This window comes from Helobdella robusta (genome assembly GCF_000326865.2).
Source record: "Helobdella robusta unplaced genomic scaffold HELROscaffold_64, whole genome shotgun sequence".
In the NCBI taxonomy this organism is placed as follows: domain Eukaryota; kingdom Metazoa; phylum Annelida; class Clitellata; order Rhynchobdellida; family Glossiphoniidae; genus Helobdella; species Helobdella robusta.
Genome location: NW_008705358.1, coordinates 635271 through 651566, shown reverse-complemented (window position 1 = coordinate 651566; position 16296 = coordinate 635271). Strand labels below are relative to the sequence as shown.

Genomic DNA, 16296 nt, shown 5'->3' with positions numbered 1-16296 from the left:
TGTAAATATATCTTCGGTGAACTTGTTGGATGATCCGAGACTAAAAATTGAATAAAAATGGAGTTTAGCAAACCGATCTCTAGAATTGAAAGGAACAAGTACGCGTTTTTAATTCATTTACCTTTCTTTTTTAGTAACGTTATATTAGATTTTGTTTTTAAATATCAGTAGTAATAATAAACTAGTTTAAAAAAAATTAAATTTAAAATTAGTAGCACATGTAGTGTAGTGTAGTGAGTACGATTAGTTAGTTAGATTAAAAAAAGTTAGGGAAAAACTTGAAGTTACTAATAACCACACTAATAAAATAATCATTATTAATTTTTTAGAAAAACTAACAATCTTCTAAACTAAACATTTTTTTAAATTTCAAGTGATCTTAACGATGAATTGATGGTACTGAAGGAGATATATTTGGAGGAATTGTCAGTTGAAGAAATTAATGAGTTAGACAGGATATTTTTAACTTATTCTTTGTTAAATAAAATAATATTTTATAATGGAAATTAAATAATTTAGTTAGATTGAAATAAATTTTACAAAATAGTTACTGATATTGATCATATTAATTTTTATTTTTTATTCAGTAAATTCATTTATTTATTACTTATTGTTAATCATTCATTTATACTTAATATAAAAATAATTAAATGAAGTTCCCAAGCTGATCGTATTTGCCTTGTTAAACTACCGATACACCCAGCCACTGGCGAACACATAGATAGGAGGTGGGTGTCGATAACTCTCAACGTTGCTCTTCCTAATGAAGTAACCTAAAATTATTTTTGTTTTTTTATTAATAATATAATATATTTTTGTTAATTTATTTTCGACATTATTAATTATTTTATCCATTATTTAGCTATTTGAAGATATATTTTTAATCTAAACTCACTTTTCTCACCGACAGTACCCAAATGTTGTACCCAAAATTCATTTGACACGTCCTAGAGGTATATCAGAGGAACATTATAACAGGTGTAATGTGTGTGCGTGCGTGTGTGTCTGTTTATCTGTTTTCATATCTTCTAAAAAATAGCTGAGAAACAATGATATTGATATACAATTAAAGAAATTATATAGCTATTTGTTGGTTTAATTTATATAATTAGAATTTTAAAGTTTTAATTTTTACATTTTTTTATGTTTGCAGTTTACAAGCCAGTCTCGACAATGTTGCTCAAGAAAACATTGGTCTTCCTATGCTTTATAATCTTTTCGAGGTCTTTCTTCTTTTTATAGGGAATGAAATTTTATTTTATTTTATTTTGTGTTTACAATTAATCATGTATCTTTATTTGTTTTTATCTTTATTTATTTTACGCATATTTATTTTTTTATTCTCATGTTCATTTGATACTTGAGCCATCAATTTATTTGCACTGAAAAATAATTGGAAATACTTAACAAATTAATATTGATCCATACATTTCACACACAAGCATATTAATCAACACACAAACACACACACACACACATACTAACACACTCACAGCATGCAAAAGACAGTTTAACAAACAACAACATGCCATCTACGCATTGTACGATATGCATGGACTCCTTTCGAGAAAATCCAGACTACGAGAACCAGAACAATCCCAGCAAGGAAAACATTGAAAAGAAGCATAGAACCTTTATAAAAACAACCTGCTATCATTATTTCCACGTTCGATGTCTTTGGAGATATAAAACTTTTTTAGAAGATGCTCTAGCTGCTGAACGATTAAATCAGCCCAGCACTAGTTTTCATCATTTTAACGGGAATTCCCAACCTAATAATAGATGTGATGAGGTAATGTGGGATTGATGGGGATGGGCTATTTTTAGAATTCTGATGATAATGGTTATGGTTATGATTGGTGATGATGATAGAATTAAATATATTTATTTATTATATATTTGTTTATTATTAATAATCAATTAATTAATTATTTCATAATTTTAAATAGATGGCCTGCCCAATATGTAGATACGACATATCAACTGATCTTAAATCTCTCAACAACTACAATCTGCATTGTCGGCAACAAAAACGAAGCAGCAAACGCAAAGATAATAATGATGTTAATATGAGTGGTGAAGATAATGATGACGACGATGATAATTTCGTTTACAAGCCTTCGGAGTATATCACGAGACTGCAGAAGAAAATGAAACTTCTATATGAGAAGCAGAAGAAACAAGGTTTTGTTATTATTATTATTATTTATTATTCGTCATTATTATCATTATTTGTTATTATTATTGTTGTTATTATTCATTATTTTTTCTTTCTTAGGAGGCATCATAGATTTGGAAGAAGAGAGAAATAAGTATTTGATACCGGCTAGCCAATCACAGCCAGACCTCAGCCTCATGAATAGTTATGAGAATAACAATATTGCTAATGCTGATAGTAACAATTTCAATGTTAATCGTACTAATATTTCAGCTACCGCTACTAGCTATATTAATAATAATACAGTTGGTTGATTGATTGGATTGATTGATTGATTGATTTATTAATTTGATTGATTGATTGATTGATTGATTGATTGATTGATTGATTGATTGATTGATTGATTGATTGATTGATTGATCATAGCATATATAAATATATAAATTATTTATTTATTTTTTCACGTAATATATAACATATTAATATAACATCATTCATTTATTCAATGTTCTTCTGCTCATCAACAAAATGGGCACTTGGTCAGTTAACAAACATCTGTACGTCACGCTGTGGCTATAAATAAATAAATGTATATTTCTGTATGTCTGTGTGTGTGTGTGTGTTTGTATATGTGTGTGTGTTTGTATATGTATGTGTGTTTGTATATGTATGTGTGTTTGTATATGTGTGTGTGTTTGTATGTGCGTATGCGTTTGTATATGTGCGTGTGCTTTATGAGGTGTAAATTATGTAAAACATTGATCCTTTGATTACAAAACGTAAAATCATTTATTACAATAAAGTAAATCGATGATTACAAAATGTAAAATCATTTATTACAATAATGTAAATCGTTGATTACAAAATGTAAAGAAGAAGTAAATGAGTTACGAACCTCGGATTGTAAGACAGTGGCGACCTATACGCTCCTTCGAAAGATGGCAATTCAGCTAATAAGTTCCAGTCAGTAAGTTCCAACGTTGTCTTCTAATAGGAAGATAAATTTTTCCTTGATGTAGCGCAAAAAAAATTTTTCCGAAATAAAACATCGTTTCTTACCCCTTTAAATAGTGACGGATCGCCGGTGTCGTCGATATTCATATAAGGATTGACCTCCGGTTCGCTTATCGGTTCTACTTGCGTGAAAATGCCATCGCCGGATTGTAAATACGTATATTGATATTTTTATTATAATTTTTTGGTAAAATGTCTTTATTTATTTATTTATTTATTTGCGTAACAGTTCGATTGTTTACAGGTTCATTCTTCCGGGTACACGTATTGATGTATTTATATTTAAAATTATTTGTATTCAATGGATGGATAGATGGATAGATTTTTTTTTCATTTGTTCTAAAATTAACCAGAATTATGAAAAAATTTGCAATGAAAAACACTTATCCAGATATGCAGGCAGTTGAAATCCATTTGTTGCGTCATGTCAAATCCAGTTGGTATCAATAATTCGCCATCTTCATTGCAGTTGTTGTGCTGTTTGTTAGCGCTGTCGTTGGTACAGGGTTGTATGTCCTTTTAATTAATTGAATGAGTGAATTAGTTAATGGATGAATGATTGAATTGATCAATGATTGAATTGATCAATGGTTGAATTGATCAATATAATAGATGAACGAATGATCGATTGATTGAATGAATCGATAGATGAATGATTTACTGATTGGATGCAGAAATAAGCGAATGTATGAATGAGCACGTGAAAATGACTAAACGAAAGTACAAATGAAAAACCGACAACTGACTAACTAACTGAATGTATAATGAATGAACAAACGAATAAATAAATTTATAAATAATATAAAGAAATTATCTTATTTAGAACAAACTTCAAGGTATGGATGAAAAGCAAATTGGGGGCAGGGTTCGTTGTAGAATGTTAGTGCATCCATAAAATCAACGTCATCGTATCCGTAACGTTTATATACAGGGAGAAACTTTAAAAATTAATTATTATTTAATATATTAATTATTTATTATGGCTAAATATTGTTTGAAAGAGTGAATGAATGAATGGAGGAATGATAAAAGAATGATTGACTTTGTAACGAACGAACGGGAACGGATTAAAGAATGATTGATTGAACGAGTAAATAAATGAATGGATAAAATAATGAATCAATGAATGGACAAACGAATGAATGAATGACAGATTGAATAAATGAATGAATTTTAATTTAACGTCTGGCGTGTAGAATTTCTCGCAGACAGGAAACTGCATCTGCAATCTCGGCTGCATCAGTTCTATTGTGCTTTCCTTGAATATGATGATGATAACGATGATGATGTCATTGATGACGTCATTCTTGACGATGATGTCAGTTAGAGTGATATGGGCTTAATGACGAACTGACGGTAACTGAGATTAACAAGAATCTCGATATTTTTAAAAAATTTTATATTTAGTTAATTATTAAAAAGATTATCAACTGGCCGACGTACGAGCGAATTAGGCGCATAGATAGGGAATTTTGAGCCTACAATCTGAAATGTAGGAATATCTATCCTCTTGGTGCAATCCATCTTGTCATCTTAATGTTAAAAGTTATAAAAAAAGTCATTCATTCGTTCATTTATTTATTTATTCATTCATTCGTTTTTTATTTATTCTTTCATTTTCAAGTGGAATATCGTAGCCTGAATAAATTATGTTAATTAATGATAGCCTCACCTTCCATTGCGTACGTTACGGCCGGGACACTCTTCGCCAGTTTCAATTTTTCCAGTATTTTCTCCAGCCTCCTTTTATAAATTACCTTTTTAAACAGTGTAAAGCATTTCTTAATGAGTTAAGTCAGTTAAGTGTGCATGCTTTTGTGAGAAAGCATTGGCCGAAGAGAGAATGTCCTGGTTTGGTTGAGCGAGGAATCACTCCGATCGTAAGTATGTAAAAACGTAATGCCACGATTTACACGTGATATAGCGCAACAAGCGTACCCTAATGCAATGTGATGTGACGTAATCAAATGCATTGTGGTATAATGTAACAGGTAAAGACATTACATTCACCTTCCTGGCGGCCTGTATAAATGTATCAAGCACCTTCTTTTTCTTATCCCAGATGTCGGCTTGTGATACGTCAAACGCGACTGCATGAGCCACAGGCTTCAGTAATAATAATATTCATAATTATTACGGTTATAACAATAAACGTAATAATTACATTTATAGTTATATTCATAATAAATAACTTATTTACAAAATTTATAATAATTATGACCTATTTTTATGTTTTATGAAATTTAACTATAGGTGATAAAATATTTGAAATTTGATCATTTTCTGGTAAATATTTCGTTTATAAAGATATAACTTTAAAAAAAAGATAAAAATGATATGACGACAGTTTCTCTTGGAAACAGAAATATCAAGCAGGTGTTGTTTATCACGCGGTAACCAAGTTCAAAAAAAACCTTTGTCATAATATGTTATATGTTTAAGTTGCATGAATATGGCATGTCAAAAACGTGCTTTATATAAATTACAGCAATTGACTTTATCAAAAACTGAACTATAATTCAAATTTCGTAACGTTAAATTGGAAAACACCACACCACAGGCCAAAACGTACATTCCACGTATTTCTCGAAGTTCTTCTGACATACCTACAACTTTCTGAGTAAAATTTCGGTTGTTCGCTGTAGAACTCTTCATCCTAAAATTATGAATTTTACATCTCTATCTATATTAAAAATCATTCATGTACATTGTATTAAAAGTAAATGGTTTTTAATTGCTGAAAAGGCCATATGTTATAGATTAAGTCATTAAAAGATGATTTGCTGTCAGATTTGTTGGATTTGTTGATTCATTTTGGACAGAGTAAAATGTCGGAAAAGAAGTTTATATTATTGAAAAACAACTTCGTAATTCTTAATCGAATTTCTTTCTTCCATCAAAGTGATGTAAAATTCTCTGCTGATTGGATCGCAACCGAGTTTCGTCTGCCATTTTAAATAGTTTTTCATCTCATTGACAACTTCTCGTTGGACACTCTCTTGAAATATTTTTAACTGGAAAGTATTTTTTAACTGATTTTAAAATTATTTAGTATTGTGGTAGTATTATTATAGTTTATTTATATTTTATAAGCATTGAATTTTAATACCCAAGAATATTAACTTATTAAAAGGCTTCATTTCGTAATTAAATATTTTTACCAATACAGATTTAGGTTATCTACTTAATAAATTATAGGGCCATAATATAATATAATAAAATTAATATTATAATATGCGTAATGTGTGTTTGTGTGAGTGTGTCTGTCTGTTTGTGTGTGTTCACAACCTTTTTCTGATAGTTTGATTGATCCAATATTAGTATTGGCGAGGCATTGCTTAACAAATTCGCCATCTGAATTTAAAATTTGATAAATTAATTATTTAAATTAAAACGGTCATTAGAAGCTGAAATATTTTTTCGACTAATAAATTAATTATATAAACAACTATTTATTTATGATAATTAATTTATTCATTAAAAACTCATTGAATTTAACTTTGACGTTTAACTCATCTTAATATTATCGTATCATGTGGCATATATAAATACAAAATTTTGTAACCATGGTGACGAAAAAGTTAATTTAAGTTGTAAGATTTTTGTGATTAACATTTCTATGGGATAGAATTGCTTGTATCCATATACTTAGAATATGGAACAAACCAATATTTAAGCAAAATAAATAAATAGATAGACAAATAAATGAGTGAATAAATAGATAGACGAATAGACAAACAGCTATAAAGATTGAAAAATAGACAGGAATACATAGCTAGTAAGTAGTAAGGAAATTATAGTGCAGTATTTCAAGTAAATAAAGTTAAAAATATAAGTTAAAACTAAAAATGCTTCTGACTACAAGACTATCCTAGTCGACGCACATATATATAAAACAGAAAAACATTTTCATTACAGAGGGAAGTAAAATGTAATGTATTGTATAATTATATATTGATATATAAATATATATACAAATCATTATCAAACACACACAAACACATATACACACATTATAACCATAACCTAAATTAACAAGGAGTGACACATTTTACACCGCAAATTTAGATCACTTTGTGGACATATGTATATAAACTTATATATTTTTCTTTATATGTTGGAGTTAAATATATCAAATATACTGTCATATGTATATGGTTTAAGTGTATGGTCTATGGTCTAGACAATGGAAAGAGTTTTATACAAAATCTTATTACTTATGTACAGTCTATTACTCTAAATATATGTGCACAGCATATACTTAGAATATAGCGTACAGTACATACAGTATATACTGTTATGTCTATGTTGTATACATTGTATAGAAAGGGCGATAAATAAGTTGTGGTTTTTACTAACGACGAGTTTTTGCTTAACAAATGGAAAGTTATTTGCTTAATTCTATTGCAATTGTCATAAATGGTCGCAGACGTGTGTTTTAAACTTTATTTCGCTGTTTTATTTAGCTGTCAGTCACTATTTTAGAAGTTTGAAGAATTTTTATTATCAATTGTGTGTTATGAACTTTTGATTTTGTGGTGTTTTTTTAAATTTTAAAGCGTAATTTTAATTTTTAAACATTAAATTACGCTTAAACATTTTAAACTAAATTACCCATTCTTTTATTAAAAGTCTAATCTAAATTTATAACAACTTAATAATGTAGTGTTGGCTGCTGAATGTTGTAAAATGATATCATAATGTGATACTTTTTGATTTTGTTTTGATTGAACTGAACAGCCATTATTATTGGCTTAGCAGTCTATAGCTTAGAGCTAATGCTAGCTAATCCTATTTTAATTTTAAAAAGTCAAAAATCACAGTCAGTTGTCAGTGACCATCATCACTATTAAATTAAACATAAAAAAAAGTATTAAACTAAGTTTAATTAAAGACTAATTAAAGTATTAGGAAGAGCTAACCAAAAAAAGCTGGTCCTACTGGGCTGACTAACTACTTGTTTGTAAGTTTGTTCAGTTTGTATTACTTCTTTATTCAATTCAAGTTTATTGACAGACGGTTGATATGCAATATAAATAAATGAAATAATGCATTTTTATTTCTATTTGAAATTTTAAGCCATTCATTCAAAACATAACTACTAACTTATTTATTTATTTATACTAATAATAATTATTAAGGAAATTCAACATTTTAGAATCACTTATTAAGTGTGTAACTTTATAAAAAAAATTTTTGTATGTAAATCTATCTTAGTCTATCCACTCATTCTAGTAATTAGTAATAAAATGAATTTTTTGTTTTTTGAAATGTTTTTTAAAAAAATAACACCAGATAAATAATGGCTGAAAGACTTGATCTGGTTGCTAGTAAAAAATGGGTGTACAGCACGTATGGAAATGTGCTAGTCAAGAGTGTCAGGTCTCTACAGGCCAATGATGAGTTGTGTGACTTTACCATTACAGCTGACAAGAAATCAATAAGAGTATGTGGTTCAATTTATTTTCTTTGCTAAACGCTAAACTTAAATTTAATCAATCAAAATTGTTGTAAATGTTTATGCTTCATTTCAAATTAGATTTTATTTCAGTTCTTTTTTCTTTTCTTAAAATTTTAAAATCAAAAATTCATATTTGCCAGGTTCACAAAGTGATACTAGCAGCAACGAGTGAATACTTCAGAGCCATGTTGCGGGGCTACATGAAAGAAACAAAAGAGGATATCGTCGATCTCGGCGGAATTAGTGCTTCCTCTCTTGAAATGATCGTCGAATTCATCTACAGTGGTGAGATGGAGTTGAATCCTGACTGCCTTATTGACATGCTGAATGCTGCTAACCATCTCCAGATTCCTACAGCACTGGAGTTATGCAGTGACTATATAATCTCTCTCATCACATTTGCCAATGCAGAGGAATTTGTGCACATAGCTGATATTTATTCGTTAGAGAAGGTAATTGATTTTTTCACAGATAAGGTTCTCACAAACTTTGAAACATTTACAGAGGCTCCAGTGTTTCTCTCAACGAGTGTCAGCCCTTTAATGTGCTACCTGCAGAGCGATAGACTGAAAATCAAATCAGAGGTTCTCTTATTTGATGCCATTCTCAAGTGGTTTCGACATGACTCGGCTCGGATCGAGTCCATACCGACGCTTCTCAGATGTATTAGGTACGGGTTGATTCCAAAAACTACGCTACAATCAAGTCATCCCATTTTCGCCTTATTCCCAGACGAAGCCCAACTACTTCAGACTGGTTTGAAGTACCACGCTGATTATTTGAAAGGCCATCCCGAGCCGGACATTAATTGGAGGATTCGGACCAATGAAACGTCGTTGATAATCGTTATACACGGTTCTTCTAACAGGCCTCTGGAGATCGTCGCCTACGAAAAGTCTACCTCAAATTTCTATCTCGTCGGAAGTGATACGAATGCCAGTAGAGATTGTAGAGTCGTCGAGGTCGAAAATTATTTGTACATATTTAGAGTCGTCGATAGCGGTGGGGGCGCCTTCGTCAACTGTTTGATTCGATTCGATCCCAGACATCTGACGCTGATTATCCTGTTACCCGGACGAACAATCAGACTTGACCCGGCCATTGTTGTCCACGGTAAAAAGATTTTTTGTATAGGCGGGTGCATGGATGTACCTCAAGGAATTCACGGAAATACGATGCTAGACACAGTCGAAGTTTACAACTTAGCAGATAACACGTGGAGCTTTGTTTCTCCCATTCCAGACGCCACTCACTCGCACGCAGCGTGTGCGGCTCGAAACTTGATATACTACAGTGGCGGGATAGCGGCTTCAAACAGAGGAGCAGCGTCGCCTAATTTTGTCCAGTTTAATCCTCAGACAGAAGAGTACAACTACTTGTGTCCCATGCACAGTCCCAGGCGGTTGCACGAAATGGAAGCCCTGAACGATCACATCTACGTTCTGGGCGGCATCGGATCTCACAGTTACGACCACAAGAAAAATTTGATTCCCATAGAGAGGTACAGCATAGATACTGACCAGTGGACTATATTGAGTGGCACGCTAGCAGGCCGATCGATCGGCCATTATGTTGTTGTGAATGATACAATAATCTCGTTAGGAAGAGAGCACATCTCTGCTACCGAGGACGCCATTTGGTCCTATAGTCCGGAAACTGATTCCTGGACCCCTTACACTAAAATACCTCACAAGACTTCATTAGCTCTATCGGCTGGCTCGTTTTTAAATATTAATTTTGCTGATGAAAAAGTTTCTAAACGTAAAGTTTAAGTTTTTAATTATGTATCTTCGTTGTTTCATTATGTTTTATTTTTGGTCTTATAAAATGATAAGCTCTAATGTAATAAGAGTTGACAGACACTCAAGCTTGGTTTAAATACCTCTGATATTCGAATTTTTCAAATCATTATTAAATTTCGATCGATTCAAATTAGTATTTTCATTGATAAATCATGATAAACTTTTTTTTAAATTCACTTGAATGGATGATAAGATTGCCTGTTTTAAATGGTTTGTACGTATTATCTCCCCTGCTAACATTCACAACATGGTCCATTTGATGACAATGTATTTATTACCCACATGTATAGATAACTTAGTAAGTGTGCGATCAAAATTGAAGTTGCACACATGATTGCAATAGAGAACGTTACAACTATATATATATATATATATATATATATATATATATAATCTGTATGTGTGTGTGTGAAATTGTATGTGGTGTGTGTGTGTGTGTGTTTTTGGATGTATAATTTACCATTGGCAGTCACCAAAAGTTGTGCAGATGAATTCAAAAATACCGTGCATTGTCAAAACATCGATTGTATGGAATAAACGTGTACACAAAAATGTCTTGTATCTGATATATAGATGATATATAGATATCTGATTATATTGTTAAAATTCACTATCTAGAAAACATCAACACAATATTAAGATCGTTTATAGCGTAATTTAGTTTTATTCATCCATCGTCAATAAGGAAATGTTCATAGATTCGTAGATGCTAACGCTCATTCCTCTCATTTCGAAGTTTCCGGCAGAGTTGTACCGGCACCAATCTTCATTTGAAGATTGTTCTCTCCATTCTTTTCAGTCAAAATTGAAGCTTCGGTGATCATTAACAGAGGTGATCTTTTTGGATGTTTTTCATTTGAACTGGTTGCATCCATTGGAGGCATATGTGTGTTTTGTTGAGTGAGTTCCGTGTTTGTTTGTATCGGTTCGTTTGTGATGTCTTTCAACTTCAAGCTCGGCTCAGGTGAGGTGTAATTTTCGTATAAAAAATTTATAAAATTTTTTTCAGGGCTATCATCGCTTGTGTTAAATTCTGCAGAAACGTTTTCGTAATTTCCAAGATTTTCCTTTGCTATATAGGATTCTGTTGAGATTTCATGACGTTCGCTGTTGATAGATTTCAACAGAGGAGGTCTACTGGTTTGCAAATGATTACCTTTACTTGCCGTTGTTTGCCATTCATGTTCTGATTTTCTTTCTTTCGAATTTTCGCTTTTAACTGGTGCCTTTGTAGTAATCCAATGGGTCTGCTGCTGGTAGTTGTTGAATGAACCTGACCCAGTGTGTGACGAAAAGGTGCCGGTGTTTGGATCCGGTTTAGATGTCTGCTCCAGTTTTGGTTTTTTAGAAATGTTTTTTGTCACGGGTGGTTTTGTAGTGATCATATTTTTCGGATTTTTATCACTGATTGGTGCAGTTGAAATTTTTTTGTGTTCGCTATCGGACGGCTTTGTAGTAAATATTCCATTACTTGATTTCGTAGCAAAATCAGAAACCTGTTTTCTTTTTTCAGAGGTCTTTTCACTAGATGAAGCTTTAGTAGTAATTAAATTTTTCTGATTTTTAGTGGTGATCTTATTATCCAGACTGTTTTTATTACCCGGAGCCTTGGTAGTGATCATCCAAACTGACGTTCTCGGGTTGGATGAAGTGTGTTCAATCTCAGTTAAGTTTTGAAAACCGCTTTCAGGCTTAATTCTTTTAGAATAATTTTTAATAACTGGATCCTTCGGGGTGATAAAATTGTTCTGAGTTTGTGTTTGTGGCTTGTCCGAAACATAGCGCTTACCATCGTAAGAACTTGTTACTTCCAGCAAAGATCCGTTACGTGCTAAATAAATGTCAAGGCTCGCGTTCGTTTCGTTTATCATATTCCAAAATATTTGGTCATCAACGTTTGTCGTATTATGTTCAGATAAATTTGCATCCGTTTCCATTTTATAAATTTCAAATTTTGGCTTTTTCGAGTTTATTTCTAAATGTGTTTCATTAATATTTGACGAATTATGATCTGGAAAATTTGGTTTTGGTGCTAAGAAGATCGGTTTCATATTGGGTTTCAAATCGTTGGCAGTGCCTTGCTGTTAAATAAATATTAATGCTTTATGTGCAATCTCAATTAATGTTTAAACATATCTCACTAACCACTTTCCAAGTCGACAAGAAAGTAAATGAGAAAAATAAAAGCAAAATACTAAAACGCGACATTTCTTGAAACCGAAAATTCACAAATGGTAATAAAAAACGACGAATTAAACTTGATCGCAAATCATCGCAAGTGACGAGGCTTTCTGCTACTGGAGAGCTTTTATACAGCGGACGTGAAGCAAACTGAGGTTCTATCTGTCTGATGGATGCGATCGATCCGATGCACATGCATACACTATACGTGTTGCATGAATGTCAACCTATCTACATACAATTTTATAAAAATTTAGATGTATATACATGTATAACTACAGGAATGTATGCGGACGGTCTTCGGTGATCATTGGAAAATTGCAGGTAGTTGTCGCGAAATTATCACATCAAGGTAGAATGTTGCAGGTGCATGTGGCCTAGGTAACGTTGTACTGAGTAATGAAGGATATAACAATGTAGTAAAGAGCGTTTAATTCTAATAATTTATTGATTTGATTTTACATGAAATAAAATGTTTTATGGTTGTAGGCAGGCATTTTTTTCCCCAGAAATTGAATTTAAGTGTTTTCTGTTTTCTCATTTCTTAAAATTCGAAAGTTATCCCTTCGTTGCATCACGAGACAGCAAGTGTCATTAAAATGCTTTTACAGAACGTTTACTATACCTCGCAATGAAATTTATCACTAAACTCAAACTACTAAATTAATGTATTGAATAGTTTTTCTATTTTCCTGTAGCCTTAATAAACTTACGACGGACAGACTGTATTCAACCATTCTATTATTCGCTATTTACATCATGAGCTGCAATCACATTTGTTTGCCTTGGGTTTACCTGAATTCTATGGCAAATATACATGTATGTGTACAGTGCATATGTAGGTAGGTGCATCATAAATTGCTGGTTGCGGTAAAAATCACTGCGCCATTGATTTTCCAGGGAGCAAAACGAAGAAACAGGTGTCGTCGGTGTTGTAAAAAAAAATTACTGTATTATTAAAATGTCAGCTCACAAATTTAAAACTTGAATACACCAAATTGGCTAAGTTAACGTCTAATTTAAATGATCATATGACCGACTGACTTATTTAATTCGTTGGTTGGATCTGCCTTACTGGCCTTGGACCACCGCTTTCAGGAGCAATGATCTAAATATTATCTACAACTAGTAAGTACATAGCCAAATCTCAAATACGTTGAGTTTTAACGTGAATTTCACTGGAAACGAACTATAGTTAACAATGTTTGTTTCGGCAAGTCATCTAAATTCACAGAAATGTTACATCAAATCAATCAATCGATTTGATCAATTAATAAACTATGTAACTGAATGATCAAATAATGTTAGATAATAAATTCTTTTAAAAAAATGATGGGTCTGTCCAATTTTTGCACTTCCAAAAGATCTAGAGTGCTAGTTGGTTGCACCTATTATTAAATATATCCAAAAATTTCAAAATACTGTATAAAATCGTTCATAATTTGACGTAATAATTAGATATTAATGAGATTTTTACTTTTATTTTTATCCATTTCATTAATAATGTTAGTTGTCTCGTTGCTTTAGTCAAGTATTTGCTAGGGTTACGAAATGAAATATTAATAACGCCAAAATAACAAACTTAAGTATCCAATTTTAATACCAGAAGAAAATATCTTTCAGGTTTTAAAGCCAAAAAAAGTAGGGACAACCATATTTTTTGCCAAACAGTATATCAGAATTTTATTATTCAAGAAAAATATTATTAACATTATTATAATAAAAATATTATTACATAATTTATAAATTATAAATCATAAAAACAAAAGCCAAAAAATATACATGTATGAATTCATTTTTTAAATAAAATACAATTAGGAGATTTGATACAGAAAAAATAAATATCGTTAAAGCTATCAAAAAAGAAAAAGAACACACACACACACGCACTCACACATACACACAAACAAACACACACACACTAACAAACACACACATAGGTTGTCTAAATTTATAACCAAGTTTAATTAGATCGTTAATAATGGTCACCAAATATACGTAAATAGATCAATAGCGTGTCAGTGCGTCAAACATTTCGTCGTAACGTCTGCAAATTTAGTTTTTAATTATTGTTATTTTTTCTAATATTAATATTATTATTATTTTTAATATAAAAATGTTATTAAATAAATAAAATATGGACGGATATATATATATATATATATATATATATATATATATATATAGGTTAAACGTAATATCTTGATTTAACAAGCTGACCAAGCATTTGGTTAATGATAAAATAATAAAATTAATAATAGAAATAATAACAATAGTGACGGGAAATAATAATAATAACAATGCCAAATAGTAATAATAATTCGAATATAGAAGCAATGCAAATTTATTCAAATGATTTTTGATTGACTGACTGACTGTATGGAACGACATGCAAATGAAGCTGAAATCCTAGAAAATTTTCACAAAATAAAAATAATAATAAAGAAATAATAATAATAATAAAAGTTTTATGTCATTATAATATGCTTGTTGTGGTAGCATCACCATGCCAACTAGTAAGATTGAATTTCGATATTTTGGCAGACTTTTTCGTTAACATTGAATCATTCATCCAGCCAAGTATTCCTTCGTACGACCATTCATTCATTCCCTCATTTATCCATTTATTTATTTACTCATTTCCTCATTCACACACTCACTCACCTACTCACTCACTCACTCACTCACTCACTCACTCACTCACTCACTCACTCACTCACTCACTCACTCACTCACTCACTCACTCACTCACTCACTCACTCACTCACTCACTCACTCACTCAGTTTCTTTTAAACACTTTTGATATTCAACTGAATAAATAAGATAAGCTAAAAGCTGTAAAAAATAATTTTATATCATTTAGATGGTTAATTCACTTGTGTGTGTATATGCCACATTCATGCATTCATTCATTCTCTCTCTCTTCCTCTCTCTCTCCATACATACATACATATTCATGTAGATCATTCAAAAATCATGGTAACAAATATAAATATGTAAAGATTAATATGTACAGTCAAGCAATAATGTATGTTATAAAAAAATAATTAATAAATAAATATATATTTATATAGTAAAAGATAGCAAGACAGATTTGAAAACAACCGAATGATCGAATGAAGGAAAACAAGCATGGAAAAAACGAATTAGGAAAAAAACGAATAAATTAATTTAAAAAAAAACTCGGATAAATTGAAAAAACAAATGATGCCACAAGCCATGCCACAATATCCCTAAAAGGTGGTTAAATTCGGTGTCGGCTTTATCCTGTCCATCATAGTCGTATCGAAGTAGGGCGTGTATTTATTCAGAGGCCGTTTTAGGGAATGAGTTCTAGAGATTAAAAATTTTTTTTGAAAAAGTTTGGGTCGAGATATGGTTGGTTATGTGGAAGAATATTTGGTTATGGTTTTTTTTTGTGGGATAAATCTGGTTATAAATTTCGTTTGTAGAGATTTAATGATGAAACAAACTCTTTGCAATAAGACATAGGGAGATAATTCATGAAAGAGTTGGACCCAAGAGTGAAATAATTACATATTGGCTATATCCTTAACTAACGTTCCTAACTACCAACCTTACAAAAACTATTTAATTACCGTGATATAAAAACATTCATGCCACAACCAAACTTCCTGTAGAAAGCCTATGTATAAATTAATACATTACGCTGTGTCAG

The 16296-nt window shown here is 31.1% G+C and overlaps 3 protein-coding genes across 3 annotated transcripts; 2 read left to right on the top strand and 1 right to left on the bottom strand.

Moving 5' to 3' along the window:
• Positions 1–57: 57 nt before the first annotated feature.
• HELRODRAFT_180762 (hypothetical protein) lies at positions 58–3695 on the top strand (the record flags this gene model as incomplete). Its single annotated transcript, XM_009030052.1, has 8 exons — positions 58–98; positions 657–768; positions 911–978; positions 1154–1223; positions 1496–1792; positions 1950–2184; positions 2279–2409; positions 3564–3695. The coding sequence occupies 8 exons, from the start codon at positions 58–60 to the stop codon at positions 3693–3695; spliced, it is 1086 nt and encodes a 361-aa protein (XP_009028300.1).
• Positions 3696–8068: 4373 nt separating this feature from the next.
• Positions 8069–10443, top strand: HELRODRAFT_186086 (hypothetical protein). The gene is made up of 3 exons (XM_009030051.1): positions 8069–8135; positions 8468–8618; positions 8774–10443. The coding sequence occupies exons 2-3, from the start codon at positions 8475–8477 to the stop codon at positions 10403–10405; spliced, it is 1776 nt and encodes a 591-aa protein (XP_009028299.1). The 5' UTR covers positions 8069–8135; positions 8468–8474; the 3' UTR covers positions 10406–10443.
• A 717-nt stretch (positions 10444–11160) lies between these two features.
• HELRODRAFT_180759 (hypothetical protein) lies at positions 11161–12486 on the bottom strand (the record flags this gene model as incomplete). The annotated part of the gene is made up of 1 exon (XM_009030050.1): positions 11161–12486. The coding sequence occupies one exon, from the start codon at positions 12484–12486 to the stop codon at positions 11161–11163; it is 1326 nt and encodes a 441-aa protein (XP_009028298.1).
• Between the last annotated feature and the right edge of the window lie 3810 nt (positions 12487–16296).